At 52.8% G+C, this 15,806-nt stretch overlaps 1 protein-coding gene across 5 annotated transcripts in view; it reads left to right on the forward strand.

The window, feature by feature from the left end:
• Positions 1–15,604, forward strand: part of CRACDL (CRACD like) — a 110,697-nt gene extending 95,093 nt beyond the window's left edge. For 2 of the 5 annotated variants that reach the window (XM_059659002.1, XM_059659001.1), the window contains exons 8-10: positions 12,514–12,701; positions 13,737–13,881; positions 14,727–15,598. In XM_059659002.1, the coding sequence (XP_059514985.1) occupies positions 12,514–12,701; positions 13,737–13,881; positions 14,727–14,869 (476 nt within the window). In that variant the 3' untranslated portion in view covers positions 14,870–15,598. Of the gene's footprint in view, positions 1–12,513; positions 12,702–13,736; positions 13,882–14,726 lie in introns of all 5 variants that reach the window. The other 3 variants (XM_059659000.1, XM_059659003.1, XM_059659004.1) reach the window with 3 other exon arrangements.
• Positions 15,605–15,806: the final 202 nt, after the last annotated feature.

Below are 15,806 nucleotides of genomic sequence, written 5' to 3' on the forward strand. Positions count from 1 at the left end.
CACGGGACAGCCCCCCGCAGCAGAGAATTATCCAGCCCCAAAGCTCAGCAGTGCTGAGGTTGACTGACAATTGTTCGCCACTCAGTGATGGGTGATAATGGGGAGGGAACGGTGTATAGGAAAGTTGGGGGTCGTACCCCTTAATATGAGATGGTATGTGGTCGTACCCCTTAATATGAGGTGCATGGAGACTGGAAATCAGAAAGCCTGTGTTCCGATGCCCCATCGTTACGTGTTGGCCGAGTGACCCTGAACAAGTCCTGTCCTTCAGAGACTCCATTCCTGTCTCTGAAATGGGGATTGGAAACACCCTGGCATTACAGACGTGTGAGGCTCATTGCACACGTGACGCTGCTCTGAACACCAAGGCCAAGTACGCCTCAGCTGTTCGCTTGCCTTTGGTCAGAGGAATGTCCCTGTCCATCCGGGAGTCGGGGAGGGCCAGGTGCAATGAAGGAAGGGAAACCCGCTGTGGATGGGCGCCACCTCGAGCTCACGACTTACTCTCCAACGGCCACTGAGACAGCTCTTGTGGGGTCCGGCTATTCCTGCAGGCCCGCCAGGAAGCCAAGGCAGAAGCTGTGTACAGTTTGAATTGTAAGAGGGCGCCATGTAATACAGTAGCGTCACTGCTTTTCCTCCTTCCTCTGCTGTAGCTCACAATTATATTCCAATTAGAGGCCTGGTGCACAAAATTCATACACTCGGGGGTCCCTCAGCCAGCCTGCACCCTCTCACAGTCGGGAAGCCCTCGGGGGAAGTCTGACTAAAGGCAGTCGGACATCCTTAGTGCTGCTTCTGAGATGGGAGAGGCTCCCGCCACCACCGCTGCACTCGCCAGCCATGAGCCCGGCTTCTGGCTGAGCAGCGCTCCCCCTGTGGGAGCTCATTGACCACCAGGGGGCAGCTCCTGCATTGAGCATCTGCCCCCTGGTGGTCAGTGCGCATCATAGTGACTGGTCGTTGCGCTGTTCGGTCGATTTGCATATTAACCTTTTATTATATAGGATACCAGTGCCTTTCCATCCCAGATACTTAGAAGATCCGTTGTATCACCTGGCGGGAAGTGGAGGCCAGCTGCCTGCTCTCAGAGGATGCGGGCACTGCCCTCCCCCCTCCCCCAGCTCTGAGCTGCGTGCATTGCGCACAGTGGTGGCTGAACACGTGCACTTTCAGTCCAGGCTCCTCAGCCTCAACTCCCTGCCCTGGAGCCCATCGCTGGCTCCCAGGCTCCACCATGACATGCGGGCCTTGGGCTGGACAGCCCTGGGATGCCTGCCAGCCTGGCTCCCCTGAGGGCTGGGCTCCACTTTTGTAGTCAAGCAACGGTCAGAGCATCTGACCCTGGGGAACCCGAAACATGCCTGCGTGGGACCAGCCCACACGTCCACATCCAGACGTGACACACGCGTTGATTTCTCTTTCTGAAGTGTTTTTTCACAAATTCACAAAGAAACAGAGCCCTGAAACAGTGAGAGTCGGTACTGTAACAACCAACAAACAAGGGAGACCCCAGGTCCTCTTTTAGGAAAAGATCCCATAAATCCCTACCGTGGAGTCCTGCACCAACCCCACCCAGGGACAAGCACTGTCCGCCGTCCGGTGAACGTGCTGCGTTCTCAGGCGCCTGGACGCTGGCGGGGACACCTCTGACGCAGTGGCCTCCCCGAGCCAGGATCAGTTAGAAAACCATGACGTGCTGATGTTATCAGCGTCCTTTGCCTGAAGGCACCCTGTGCGGGTGAGCAGTGCGATGCCTCACAGTGTCGGTGATACGGGGAAGAAGGGCACGGTCTGGGCCTCACCTGTTATGACATAAACACTCTTTCAGGAACAGTTAAAGCAACAGCGGTGTCCTTTTCCTGACGTGCATTTGCAGGCTGTGAGAGAGGAGAAGTGTGGGTCGGGAAGGCGGTTTCAGAGGAGCCGGGTGAGGAGGTCGCGGCAGGGCCTTCTGACTTGGGGTAGGGAAAGGGGATAGGACACTTGGCCCTGGAGGCCGCGTGCTGATGGCTGAGACGAGGGATCGCTCTTGAGGCTGTGAAGTGAGTCTGTGACCAGAGAGGGGGGCTGCCTGCCCTGCTGATTCTGGGGTCTTATATGGGGGAGGAAATGGATCCAGGGGGAGCCATCACAGAATGGCAGGAAGGGGAGACCAGGTGGGCGGGGGAGCAGCAGTAGGAAAGGCAGGTGGGCCCAGGACCCAGGTGCATTTGAGGGCAAGGAGAATGAAGAGGATGGAAAGGGCCTGCCACGGAGGGAGGACGTCCTTAGGAGAGCCATTCCCCCCACCCCCTGGGCAGCAGCCTCACCTATGCACAGTATGGAAACAGCTCCATGGTGCAAATTTGCTCATTTCTCTGTGTGGACAGAGTTGGTGCTGTAACAACAAACAAACCAAGCAGACCTCAGGCCCCCGTTTGGGAAAAGACTCACATGAATTCCTACAGCGGAGGCCCGCACCAACCCTAGACTCCTCTCCTGGTCGCTATCCATGCCCAGAGTGAGTCCTGACTGTCTTAGGGTGTGTGTGTGTGTTTTGTTTTAACTTTTTATTGAAGAATGATACACACAGAAGGGCACAGACCATGTGTGTGCATCTGAGTGGATCTTCACACACTGAACACACCATCCAGGAGACAGTGAGGCAGTAGCCAGAGGCCCCGCCCAGCCCCCCTCTGGCAGCTCTGGAACTCATTTCTGGGCCACGGACCGCTCCATCCGTGGTCGCTCTTGCAGGAGAGCGTGCGTGGTGCACTGGAGAGATGTGTTAGATAGGAAGGTCCTTCCCTCCATGGTCTCCGCGTGCACCATGGGCCTGGGCCCGGGGGCACTCACCAGGCACAGCCGGTTCTCGTTACCTGCAGTCCTTATGCTCTGTAACATCAGAATGAGCCGCTGCTGAGCCATTGCTCCCGGGAGAGGCAGGGTGAGGTTCCTGCAGCCTCTGACCACATGTCCACCAGCTGGTCCGTGGTGACCGTGCTGCTGTGCATGTGTCTGCAGATGCCCATGGCGGGTCATGAGTATTGATTTGGGGTTTCAAGTACATCTTAGCAAGTAGGAACATGCTCAGGTGTGGGATTCACAAGCAAGGAGACCCGGCTGCGTTTGTTGAATTGGTAACGGAAGGAATGGTGGTACAGGTGAAACTAGGACACAGCCCCGTGCGCATCGTTACGAACGGGAGCTTGCTCTGGGAAAAGCCCTCGCTGAGCAGGGTGTTGAGATAGGTGCGTACGAGCGCTGCAGCTGCCCGTGGTGGGCACACAGCCAGGCTCCGGACAGGGCCCGCAAGGGGCGGCTGCCAGCGTGTATCGATCAGGAGCTGTCTGTGTAAGCCGAGACTGACAACAGGTCAATACATGCTTTAAAAACTCAACTTTCAAACAGGAAGTCAGACAGAACACTTGGCATGGGTGAGGCCCCCCCACCCCCACCCCAGCGATCCCCTTAGTGCCTGCACACGCACCGCGTTGCTTCAGGTTGAGCCCGGGCAGAGGACCTGGCAGCCAGGCTGAACCAGGAAGATGACCTAGACGCCCGGAGCCACTGCTCTGGCTTCGGCTCGTTGCGACAAGTGGGGGTGAGGCACCCACTTTAGACCAGAAATCCTCGAGGGCAGACTTGCACCTCTCCTTGCGCGGAGGCTGTTTCGGAGGGTGGGGGGTCGAGGGGGGGAGCTGTCGCAGGGGTGTGAAGATGACACACAGCAGAAACTGGTCGGGAGGAGTGTGGCCGACTGCACAGCTCTGCCGGTCGACTCACGGGGAACTTCTCCTCTACATGTCCAGCGGCCCCCTGAGTTTGTACAGTGTGCATGAGACTTTTATAAACAAGGAAGACATTTTATGAAAGGAAAAAAATTCTTAAAAATTACTGCTTCAGCCTATACCAAGTTTTTAGGGGCTCAAGAATCCTGCCACCCTGCTGTGTTAGCTTAGGGCAGAGTATCAATTTTCATTTTTTTCTTTTTAATTGAATTTATTGGGGTGACTTTGGTTCACAAAACCATACAGGTTTCAAAAGTACAAATCAATAAAACATCATCTGCACGCTGCATCGTGCGCCCACCGCCCCAAGCAAAGTCTCTTTCTGTCCCCATTTTCCCCCTCTTTGCCCACCTGCACCTACCCTGTCCCCCCTTTCCCTCTGGCTATCACCCTGTCACCACCCTGTTGTCTGTGTTTATGAGTTTTATATATATAGGGTTTTTGGGGTTTTTTTGCTTAATCTCTTCACCTTCTTTCATCCAGACCCCAATTGCTCCCCCCTCTGTTCCATGCCTTTAAGCCTCTGTTTCTCTTTTGTTCATCAGTTTATTTGTTCATTAGGTTTCACATATAAGTGAGGTCATATGGTACTTGTCTTTCTCTGACTGGCTATTTCACTTAGCCTAATACTCTCCAGGTCCCTCATGCTGTCACAAAAGGCAAAATTTCTTTCTTTTTTTTTTTTTTACTTTATTTTCTTAGCCAAAGGGCAAGAAACCGTGGTAGTTTCTACGGCGCCGCTCATGCCGCGCTCTCAGGAGCCGGTGTTCTCGACAGCTCCCAGCTTGCAGACCCACAGCTGGGTCCTGCCCGCCATGTGGGGTGCAGACCACCGTTAGCATCCCACCCTCAGTCCCTCCTCCTGTCATTATGGGAGTTTTGTGAATGAAAGAAACAGCACCTTAAGGCTGAATTTGAATAGGTTCCAAAAAAACGAAACACCAAAAAAGCCACCACCAATCAGTAAGTCAGAATTACATGTTAAGAGACATCTCTCACAGAGGAGTGGTTGCATATCCAGAAATGGCTTAGCGTGAGGGCTCTCTGAACGGCTCATTTTAGGTCTTCCTGAATACAAATGACTCTGTTAGGATTGTGTGTTGAGGCGGAAAGAGGTAAACGAAGTGTTTGCAACTCCTCTTATGTAACCTGGTGCCGCCCCTATGTTATCAGGAATTACTGACACTTTGAACATGCTTGATCTCAGAAGCTGTTTTATGGTGTAACCTTGACCCTGAGTGTTCCTGCTGTGGAGCTGTCAGAGTGTAAGGCCTCTGGCCCCTGAACTCGCCTTATCTTGCACATTACCTATGTCTACTTCCTTCCTTTCTCCTGCCCTCACACACCCCACAACCCTTGTCCCTGCTCTGTGCCAGGTGCAGGGTGTGGGGCTACAGTGGCCACTAAGCAGAATGGCTTGTCACCAGATGCTCTGTCTGTGCCCAGTTGGGACAGGGACTTACCTGGAGGTTACCTGAGGCTCCGAGTGGAATCTCAGGCCTTTCTGAGTCATGGTTGGGAGCCATTGTGGGTTTTCTCCCTTCTTCCTGGTGTGTGGACGCTGCCCACCACCTGTACCATCTCCCCATGAGGCTGGCCTTTGACAGACCCTGTGAAAGGGTCTGGGGGGCATCGGCTCTGGCCCAGTTGCATTCCTGACAAGGAGGAAGTGAGACAGCAGAGTACAGAATACAAGGAAAGAACACCCCTCCGGAAAAGAAGGGGAACCAAGAGAGAGAGAAATGGTTGGTGAAAGATCTTGGCCGTGTGCCCGCTCCAGCACTTGGCGACACAGCCATCGCAGGGAGCCTTATCTCACACGGGCACAGCCTGGCCCAGCCGTGGCACTGACTCCCTCTGTGGGTCTGCCCATGGGCCCAGACATATGGGCTCACACTCGCCTACAGGCAGTGCAGCCAGTGGCCCTCTCTGCTTGCGGTAAATCCGCCAGCGCAGTCCTGGTGGCAGGGGAGAAAACAGCCAGCCTTTCAGGATGGACCTAGTGCTTGTTGACAAGACTGCAGTTCCCAGCAGCAAACTGGGAAGAGAGAATAGGCTTTGCCTCAGGTGTGAGAGGTGGGCCTTGAGCACAGTCCCAGCCTGGGCCCACCTTGGCTGCAGCCTCATCCTCGGGCCTCCCCCCAGCGCCATCCCAGGAGCACTGTGTGTGCCCTGTTCCGTAGAACTCTCCCTAGGGAGTGTTAAGCACTCTTTTTGGCTCAAAGAGGGGAATCCGATGGCATGGCGTAGGACCTCACCAAGGCTATGTCCTGTGCCCTCGAGTAAGAGTGACATGTCCAGTGCCTCACGCTGCACGCACGGCGCCTGGAGAGGCAGCCAGAGCCCCCCGCGATGCTGGGCTGCCTTGGTGTTTCACAGCTGCCATTCTGCCTGTGGATTAAAACCCGGATGAAAATTTTCTGTCCAGATACACTTTGTCTTGACCAAATTACTCAGAATATTTTGCTGACTGAGGTAACGTGCTGGCGCAGCTGAGAGGACGGCACGGCCCCACACCCTGGACCACGCGGGAGCAGAGGGTACAACCAGCGACTTCACTGAGAGTAAAGAAGAGGTTGGAGAAGTGAATTAAGCCTTTTAAGAAAAGTCCAGTAGAACCAAGATGGCAGTGTAGGTAAATGCCTGTACTCACCGCCTCCCACTGCCACATCAAAACATCAAAATTACAACTAAAACAGAACAACCATCATTCAGACCTGCCTCAGATCTGGCCGAGTGGAAGCCCTGCAACTAGAGAAGTGAAGAACACAGCACACTGAGACTGGTAGGGGAGGTGGAGGCATGGCACAGGCTGGTCCGACACCCACGTGTGGCATTCTTTCAATCGGGAGGAATATCTCCAAGGCCTTCCATGAGAAGCAGGGACCCCCAGCTCAGGGTTTCAGAGCTGGGAAGAGAAGTCCCCATAACTTGGAGCTGTGAAAACCAGCAGGGATTGAGGCTGAGTGACATAGAGGCTGCTGGAGTCCCAGGTGTTCCTCTTAAACGGCCCGTGCACGAATTTACACTGTCCCACTCCCTCTGAGCTCCAGTACCAGGCGGCAGCTTTTGGGAGGAATCCAGGGACATAAAAAGAGGAATTAGACTGTCTGGCATCAAGGCAGGAACTCAGGGGCAACTTTCTCCCAAACAAAGGTGCCCACAAGGGTCATTATTCCTGTGCTGGGATCTTGTTGTAGAGATGACTGGCAGCCATATCTGAGTTTCCATCAGCATGGCCCACACTGTTCGCTCTGCCCTGGTGATTCCCTAAGACCTCGCACCATCCAATTTGCAGCCCCACCTGAACTGCTTGCAGTTGGTTTTCCACATGAATGGCCTGTCCTGGCGCAGACTTCAGACTTTGCTAAAATCTCTCAAACAAGCAGCGCTGGCATCAGTATGCCCCACACCTATCAATAAGAGGCCCAAGACCCACCACTAACACCAGCCTGCCTTGCTTCACAGCTGGGCCTTGCATGGGCACTTCCTAGCCCAATACTAGTACAAGTAGCAGCCATCTGCAGAAATCTCTGTAGCTCCTGCCAAGTACTCCAAGGCAGTGGCTGACTTTGCATCTCCTGGGAGGCACCAGAGCCAGTGGACCCAGGGAACAGCTTCAGACCATTCCAGATTACAACTCCGCACATCCACAAGCGACACACTCAAGAAGCTGACTCAGTGAGCACCAAACCCCCACTGAAACAAGTCCTGTCCATAGGGGTGTCTCCTGCACAGCAGCTCTTCCATTTTGGACACAGCTGGTCCTTATATCCAATTGGCCTGGAGGTCAATTCCTCCCAGTGATGCCAACAGCAATCAAGGCTCAACTACAATAAGACTGTGCACACAGCCCACACAGGGGTGCACCTAGAGTGCCCAGCTTAGGTGATGGGACACTGAGCCACTGAGCCCTACACGACACCTAATTCACAAGTTCTCTCTACCAATTCCAGGAGACATAGTAGCTCTACCTAATACATAGAAACAAACACAAGGAAGCTGCCAAAATGCAGAGAAAGAAACGTGTTACAAATGAAAGAAATAGAAGTAAACAAACTACTAGATACAGAGTTTAAACCAATGATTATAAGGTTGCTCAAGGATCTTAATGAGAACTTCAGGGGACTTAGTGAGACTTTTAAGAATCTTGGTGAGAATGTCAAAGACATGAAAAAGGACCAGTCAAAAATTAAGCATACACTAACTGAAAAAAAGAAGAATTTACAGAGTTTGAACAGTAGAGAAGAGGATTCCAAGAATCAAATCAATGATTTGAATATGAGGAAGCAAAAAACACTCAATTAGAAGAGCAAAAAGAAAAAATAATCCAAAAATATGAAGCTAGTGTAAGGAACCTCTGGGACAACTTCAAGTGTACCAGCATTCACATTATTGGGGTGCCAGAAGGAGAAGAGAGAAAGTAAGATATTTGAAAACCTACTTGAAGAAAAAATGACAGAACACTTCCCCTATCTGGTAAAAGAAATAGACTTCCAAGTCCAGGAAGCACAGAAAGTCCGAAACAAGAGGAACCCAAAGAGGCCCACACCAAGACACATCATAATTAAAATGCCAAGGCTTAAAGACAAAAAGAGAATCTTAAAAGCAGCAAGAGAAAAGCAGTTAATTACCTACAAGGGAGTACCCATACGACTGACTGTCAGCTGATTTCTCAACAGAAACCATGCAGGCCAGAAGGGAGTGGCAAGAAATATTCAAAGTGATGAATAGCAAGGACTACAACCAAGATTACTCTACCCAGCAAAGCTACCATTTAGAATTGAAGGTCAGATAACGAGCTTCACAAACAAGAAAAAACTAAAAAAGTTCATCACCACCAAATCTGTATTAGATGAAATGTTGAAGGGTATTCTTTAAGAAGATGAGGAAGAAGAAAAGATAAAGAATATGAACAATAAAATGTCAATAAATATGTATCTATCAACAATTGAATCTAAAAAACTAAACAAGAAATCTAATGAATAAAATTGAATCAGAGGCATGGAAACATGACACAGACTGACCAATCTCAGAGGGAAGGGAGTGCAGGGGGTGGGAAGAGTTTAACCAAAGATCTTACATGCATGGCATTACTATGGACTCAGACAATAGGGTGGTGAAGGCCTGGGGTGGGGCAGGGTGGGAACCAGGTGGAGGGGGCAATGGGGAGAAAAAGGGGGGGCATCTGTAATACTATCTTCTATCTATGTATATAAAACCCTAACATGCAAATAGACCAAATGGCAGAACAACCGAACAACTGTTTGCTATGACGTGCGCTCACCACCAGGGGATGGGGCCTGGAACATGGCGGGTGTCAGCAGCAGATGGCAGGGTGTGAAACATGGTGGGTGTTGCCATGGTGGGATGGTTAGCCAGATGAGCGGGGCACCAGACCAAGGTGAGGCGCCAGTTGCTGTCATCAGGGGGAGCCTCTGGTGGTTACTGAAAATGCTTTGCTCTCATGTGCCTCGGTCCTGCCAGACACTCGCACCTGCTACTGGAGTTGACCCTGCTCACACCCACAGCCAGCACCAGAGCCGCCGCTCACACCCTCTGCCAGCGCCCGGTGCTGGTCCCAAGCGCTCGGCGCCGATCCCAGTCGCTTGGTGCCATCAGCGGGTGCAAGCAGCAGCTGCAGGCCCCAATCGCCCCTGAGGGATTCTCCACCTCCCCCTGCTCCTGAGGGGTGATCGGGCAGTCAGCAGGTGTGAGCAGGCCGGCGCCATCAGCGCATGGGAGCAGCGGCAGCAGGAGTAGGGCTGCCAGCCAACAGGGGACCGGGGGCCGCAGTGGGAGGGGCTGGTTGGGGCACAGAGGATGGGCTCAGGCCCGCCCCTGTGCCCACCAAAGCCTTGCAGCCCACAGCTTCTTTCATGGTGCATGAATTCGTGCACTGGGCCCCTAGTCAACAATAAAGATTGAAAGAAGAAAAAGGACAAGTCCAGGAAGATAGCGGGAATGAATGAGGGATTAATAACCAGGAATGAGAAGTGTAGACTTTCTGTAAAACAGACAACCACCCAGCTTACCTTTCGTGTGCCAGGGTCTGGACAATAAATAACATGTAAAATTATGTCGTAAATGGGCTGCCTTGATAACAGGACGTGGTGTGTAGTCTGTGTCATGCATTTGTTAAATAAGTTCTCATGACCAGAAGCATGTACCAGTGGGGTAGAAAGTCAGCTAGCAGACATGTCTAGCACCAATCACTGGGGCAAAGGTCTCAGTTACAGAAGAATTAGGAGAGGGAGAGAATGTCCAGATGAGGAACCAGAGCAGGCTGCATGGAGGAGGTGCCATCTGGGCGTGGCCTTGTTGGACAAGAAGGGGTGGTTCTGGAACAGGGCATCCAATCCCTGGTCACCTCTCTGGACTGTGACGCAGCCTCCCTCCTCGTTCCCCAGAGGTACTCCTCACACAGCCTCCAGATGTGACTCTGAATTGACCCCTGGAGGCTTCCCATGTGGACAGGGAGAAGGCCAGAGGGCCCCTTTTCAGTTGGCCTCCTGCCTGCGGACCAGCCTGCAGGCAGCTCTGCCGCTGCCCCCTCCACCTGGGTGGCCTTCCTTGCCCCTCTGCTCAGCCTCTAGGCCAGTGATGGCGAACCTTTTGAGCTCGGCGTGTCAGCATTTTGAAAAACCCTAACTTAACTCTGGTGCCGTGTCACATATAGAAATTTTTTGATATTTGCAACCATAGTAAAACCAAGACTTATATTTTTTATATTTATTTTATATACTTAAATGCCATTTAACAAAGAAAAATCAACCAAAAAAATGAGTTCACGTGTCACCTCTGACACGCATGTCATAGGTTTGCCATCACTGGCCTAGACGCTTTGCTGTCCTTCTCCAGGCCCCAGCCCCAGACAGCATCCTCAAATGCTGCCCGCTAGCTTAGGCCCTGTCTACACAGCACTATATAGATTGTAGCATTTTCCAGTTTCCATCATGGTTACTTGTGGGTAGTCTCCCGCACTAGACTCTGAGCTTTGTAAGGAAGGGAGGGTGAGAAGGGGAGTGGAAACGCTGGACTGGGCCTGAGAGTAGGCACTAGGGCTAGATTATACGCTGGAAAGTCATCCAAGCCAATCTGAGTGCTGAAATCAGGGGTGGAACCAAAGAAGAGATGAAGGCTGGGGGCGGGGACGAGGAAGAATCTCCAGGTTCAGGAGCGAGTCGGGCAAGAGCCTAGAGCAGGAGCACCCGAGGAGGAAGGTGCCTAGAGCGGTTCCGTGGTCAGGTCGGGGGTGAGCAAGTGGAGGGTGGGAAAGGCATCCGTACATCCGGTTCAGCGGTGGGCAGCTTGCAGCACTCTGGTGTGGCTGGCTGAGGAATTGGCTGGAGGGACTCGGGCAGAGGCCACAGGTTGAGGGTGGAGGGGAGTGGAGAGCTGGGGCTTCAAGGGGCCTCGAGCCTCAGTGGAGACCGTTTTCCTTGGAGCTGTGGGAGGCCCAAGCTTTATGCAAAGCAGCAGGGAAGACGGCAGTGGCCAGGAAGAGCCTGCAGCTGCAGGAAGAGACAAGGGATGAGATAGACAGATGGAGGGGGCTCCCAGGGGACAGGGGCGTGAAGGCCTCAGGGGCAGCCAGGAGCAGAGCAGGGGCCGTCCCAGCGGCCCAGGCCAGAGAGGCCCTTCTCAGCTGGCCGGAGACAGGCGCTCAGTGGCTCCTGTCCCTCATCCCACCTTGATGACCAGGTAGAACTGGAGGCAGAAACGAGAACAAATAGAGTGATCTCCCGAACACACCAGAGCAGGGGGCAGCATATTTCAGAGCACGGAGAACAGTGACGCTACCTGCCCTGGGGCATCTGCTGTGACAGACGCTGCCTCACCTGGCTGACCCAGGTGCTCACGTGGGAGGCGGACAGGCATGTGGACATGAAGTCGGTCTTTGTTCCGTGTGCTGGAGGCAAAGGTTCAGAGGGACAGGCTGCGGCAACATTTGGGTCTCGTGCACTTCAGAGAGAAAGGACTTTTGAACCTGTGAGAAGCCGCTTATTTCATCTGTATGTTTCCTTGAAAAAAACAAATAAGATTGCTTCCTTTTTCTCTTAATGAAGGTAATAAATTCTCGTTGTAGAAAATATGAAAATACAGAAGAGTTAAAAAGGAAGAGGGGGGTGACCCACAGTCGTACCACCGAGAGATCGCTGTGAATGTGGAAGAAAAGTCAGCAAAAAGTGGTGGTTTTAAAGGCGCTATTTCTCTTTTCTCAGAACATTGGGGGAGACAGCTGTGGCTGTTTTGGGTGTCATTCTTTACAAATGGAAGGGCATGCTTACAATTTTTAAAAGAAAAAAAAAGGAAGAAGACTGTGTCTACAGTTTCCAAACCAATCAGGAAGTGTGTAAAGTGATGGTCTTATATTCCAGAAACCTTATCTACTTGTGTACTTCCGTGTCATTCCAGAAAAAGTCCCTTACGAGGAAGTGGGCTCTAAGATGTGTGTACCGGAGCAGCTGCATTTAAGTTTTTGTGGCTCAGACCAGAGAAGCACAGCCTCTTTGGTGCACCCATAAATGAGGATGCACAGTTCCCTCAAGAAAAGGAATTGTCCTCCCCGGGAAGAGGGGCTCCCAGCCGTCATTCCCCTCCCACCGCCCCCTGCTCCCCTCTCTGCGCCCCCCCCGCCCCCCCCCCCACACACACACAGCATCCTGGGTGTGGGAGCCACAAAAGTGAGACTGAAGCGGGACCGGGAGTGTTGACAACCTTGTGTCTCTACCCACAGAGAAGGGCCTGCCTCCCGCAGCATCGGGGCCTGGAGCCGAGGGCCGGTCGGGGCCGCCCTGGATCACCATCACCCCACAGAAGCGGCGAGGGGCCCCCGAGCAGCCACCCAACCGGGAGGACAAGCCTGGGGCCCAGACCCTGAAGCCCGAAATAGGAAAGGCAGCCAGGGCACCCGAGAGAGCCCAGGTGGGTGCGAGGGCACAGCCTTCCTGTCCCTGTGGATGTGGGAGGGAGCAGCTGGCCCGGCTGGGGGCGGAGGCCCCACGAGGACCACGCTTCCTGCCAGGTCAGCGCAGAGCCCGCGGCCTGGGGTGCTGGCTGCTGGCTGCCCGGGCCGGGCCTGTGCGGGGCTGTTAGGGAGGCAGAGGAGCGGGTGGATCACTTAGGCGGGAGAGACAGCTCTCGGCTCCCTGCCTCCTAGGCAACGCACGCAGCATCTGGAGACGCTGAGCAGGGCTAAAACAGCTTCTCAGGCAGACGCGGCGGCCATGTCATAAGCTGCCTCTCGGCTTGGGGTGGACCAGCCCCGAGTGCCTGCCAGTGATGCCAGTGCAGGTCAGGGTCCCTTCCTCCCAGCCAGGGCTGCCGCGCTGCACCCAGGGTCCATTTGCAGTCTGGACTGAGAACAGCTTTTTCAACCCCAAACAACTGTGCTTGTTGGCAGGCTGGGAATTATGGCCTCCGCGGTCCCCCAAATAGCCACCACAGTAAGGCCACAGCGTGTTTCAGCCGCCAGGGAAGGGGGGGCGCATAGGGGGAGGGGGAGGAGGCAGAGCCAGCAGCAGGACCTGCTCCCCTTCATCTTAACCCAGATCTCAATCATCCCCGTGCCTGAAACCCTGCGTGCAGACAGCATTTATAAACAAATACCAACCAGCGAACTGGTTTGGGGCATCTGTGAGCAGACCAAGTGTCATAAGAACCTCAAAACTGCTTCCAAACACCATTCATTTTGACTTTCTGATGGGATCCCTGCTGTCCAATATGGGGGGCTGAGGCCAGGGGTGGGGACAGGGCAGAACCCAGGACGCCTGTGTGTGCCCGGGAGCATCCGAGCTCCTGGTTCTGAAGGCTGGCGCCAGTGAGTGCACAAAGCAGAGCCCAAGACGGCGCAGGCCGCACGCTTCCTGTTGACAGACCTCGCGGCTCCTGCCTGGGGTTCTGCTCAGACCCATCTGAGCCTCAGGTGACGGACAGGGTGTCTTTCTTGCATCCTCACAGGAGCCCGTGAGGCAAGCCGACTTCGTCCGCAGCAAGTCTTTCCTGATCACCCCGGCGAAGCCCGCCGTGGACCGAAGGCAGGGGACCGAGCTGTGCCTCCAGGAGGGGCTGCAGAGAGGGATCTCCTTGTCCCATCAGAACTTGGGTATGAAACCTGCCAACAGTCCCAAACACTCTGACCTACGCTTCTGGGTGGGCCCCACGGGTTTTGTTTTTTGGTGTGTGTGTTTGTTTTGTTTTGTTTTTCTGAATTATTTGACACATTGATTTGTTAAAATAGCTTTTATTGAGATATTGCCATAAAACTCACCTGTTTTAAGTGTGCAATTCAGAGAGTACTAATTGACGGTGAGTATATATTTACTGAGTTGTCCAACCAGCACCATCCAATTTTAGGACCTCACCCTAAAAAGCAACTTTGTGCCCATTTGCTGGCACTCACCATTCCCCGCCCCACTCCAGGCAACCACGAATCTACTTTCAGCCTCTGCATACTGACCTTTCTTAGACACTTCTCATTCCTGGAGTCATAAGATACGTGTTCTTTGGTGTCTGGCTTCTTTCACTGAACATTCATCTCTGACATTCCACGTATCAGTACCTTTCAGATTTCTTTTTAATTGTGTAAAATACACATCACAAAACTTACCACCCTAACCATTTTTAAGTGTGCAGTTCAGTCGTGTTAAGAGTATTCACACTTGTACACCCAGTCCCCCAGGCTGCAGTTTTATTCTAGAAGTTTCTCTCTCCTCACTGCATGGGAGCCTCCTGTCAGTCCTTTTGGCACAGAAGTTATTCTGGGCCTAAACCTTCTTCACCTTTTCACACATTAAGGATTTCCTGTTTGAGACCACAGTTAAGACCTCAATGCGTATTTTAAAGAAACGCAGAGGCTTGAGCGAAAATTGAAACGCGTTGCTTGTGTGTGTTTGTGTGTGTGTGTGTGTGTGTGTGTGTGTGTGTGTGTGTGTGTTGTCTTCATCCCAGCAGCTCAGCCTGCGGCGATGGCAGAGAGAGACCTGCACCAGCTGAAGAGAGCCAGCTACGCCAGCGCGGAGCAGCCGTCCTGGATGGAACTCGCCAGAAAGAAGTCTCAAGCTTGGAGTGACATGCCCCAAATTATAAAATAGGTTGACAGCGTGTGACCAAAAGTGTCCACCACCTTGACGGGTCCCTTAGTGAAAACCGGCCACTAAAGGCAAAGACACTGAAACGTAAGAGTGATTTTTATCATCCGGTTATGGGAGGGCGGGCTTGGGGAGGAACGAGCCAGGCAAACAAGGACAGACACACAGCCACAGGCCTGGCCAGCAGGGCCCGAAAACAAGAAGACCATTGAAAAGGTGTTCAGGGAACAAGGCCCCGTGCCCAGAGGCCTGAATGCCAGTCTTTCAGAAATCCCTTGATCAAAGGAGCTCTGACACGGAAGAAAAAGGCAATGAAACGCGGACGCAAAACTGGGACCTGGAGAACGTGTGTCTGTGCCCCCAGCTGAGATCGGCTTGTGTCTGTGGCCGGGGTCTTGCCTGCGGATCCTGTCCTCTCCTCTCCTTCCCGATGGGGCATGATATCTATGGACATAAGGATGACGCTTCCAAGAGCAGCGATAGAGCAGCCGGTGTTCCTGAGGACAGTCACTCTGTGAAGGGGCGGGAAGCACACGGCAGGGCGCATCAGCTCATAGACCGTTTCCAACAGTAATTTTTAAATTTTTCCACGAGGCATGTGTGTCCTTAACCGTTGCACAACGCATTGCCTGTTCAATAAAAGGGTTCAAACACGCTTCTGTCGGATGTTATTTCTACTCACATTTAGAGAACGTCTTCCAGCCCTGAGTTAAATGCAAAGTATAGTGGTTCATTTAATAGACGTCTCACTTAAAATCTCTGTTGGGAGGATTTTGGAGTTTGGGCTTTCCTTAGACTTTTTTCTCCCAATAAAATTTTGGTGTTTATTTTGTTAATTCCCCTTTTTTTAAAATATATTTTATTGATTTTTTACAGAAAGGAAGGGAGAGGGATAGAGAGTTAGAAACATCGATGAGAGAGAAACATCGATCAGCTGCCT

This window comes from Myotis daubentonii, chromosome 12 (genome assembly GCF_963259705.1).
Source record: "Myotis daubentonii chromosome 12, mMyoDau2.1, whole genome shotgun sequence".
Classification (NCBI taxonomy): Eukaryota; Metazoa; Chordata; class Mammalia; order Chiroptera; family Vespertilionidae; genus Myotis; species Myotis daubentonii.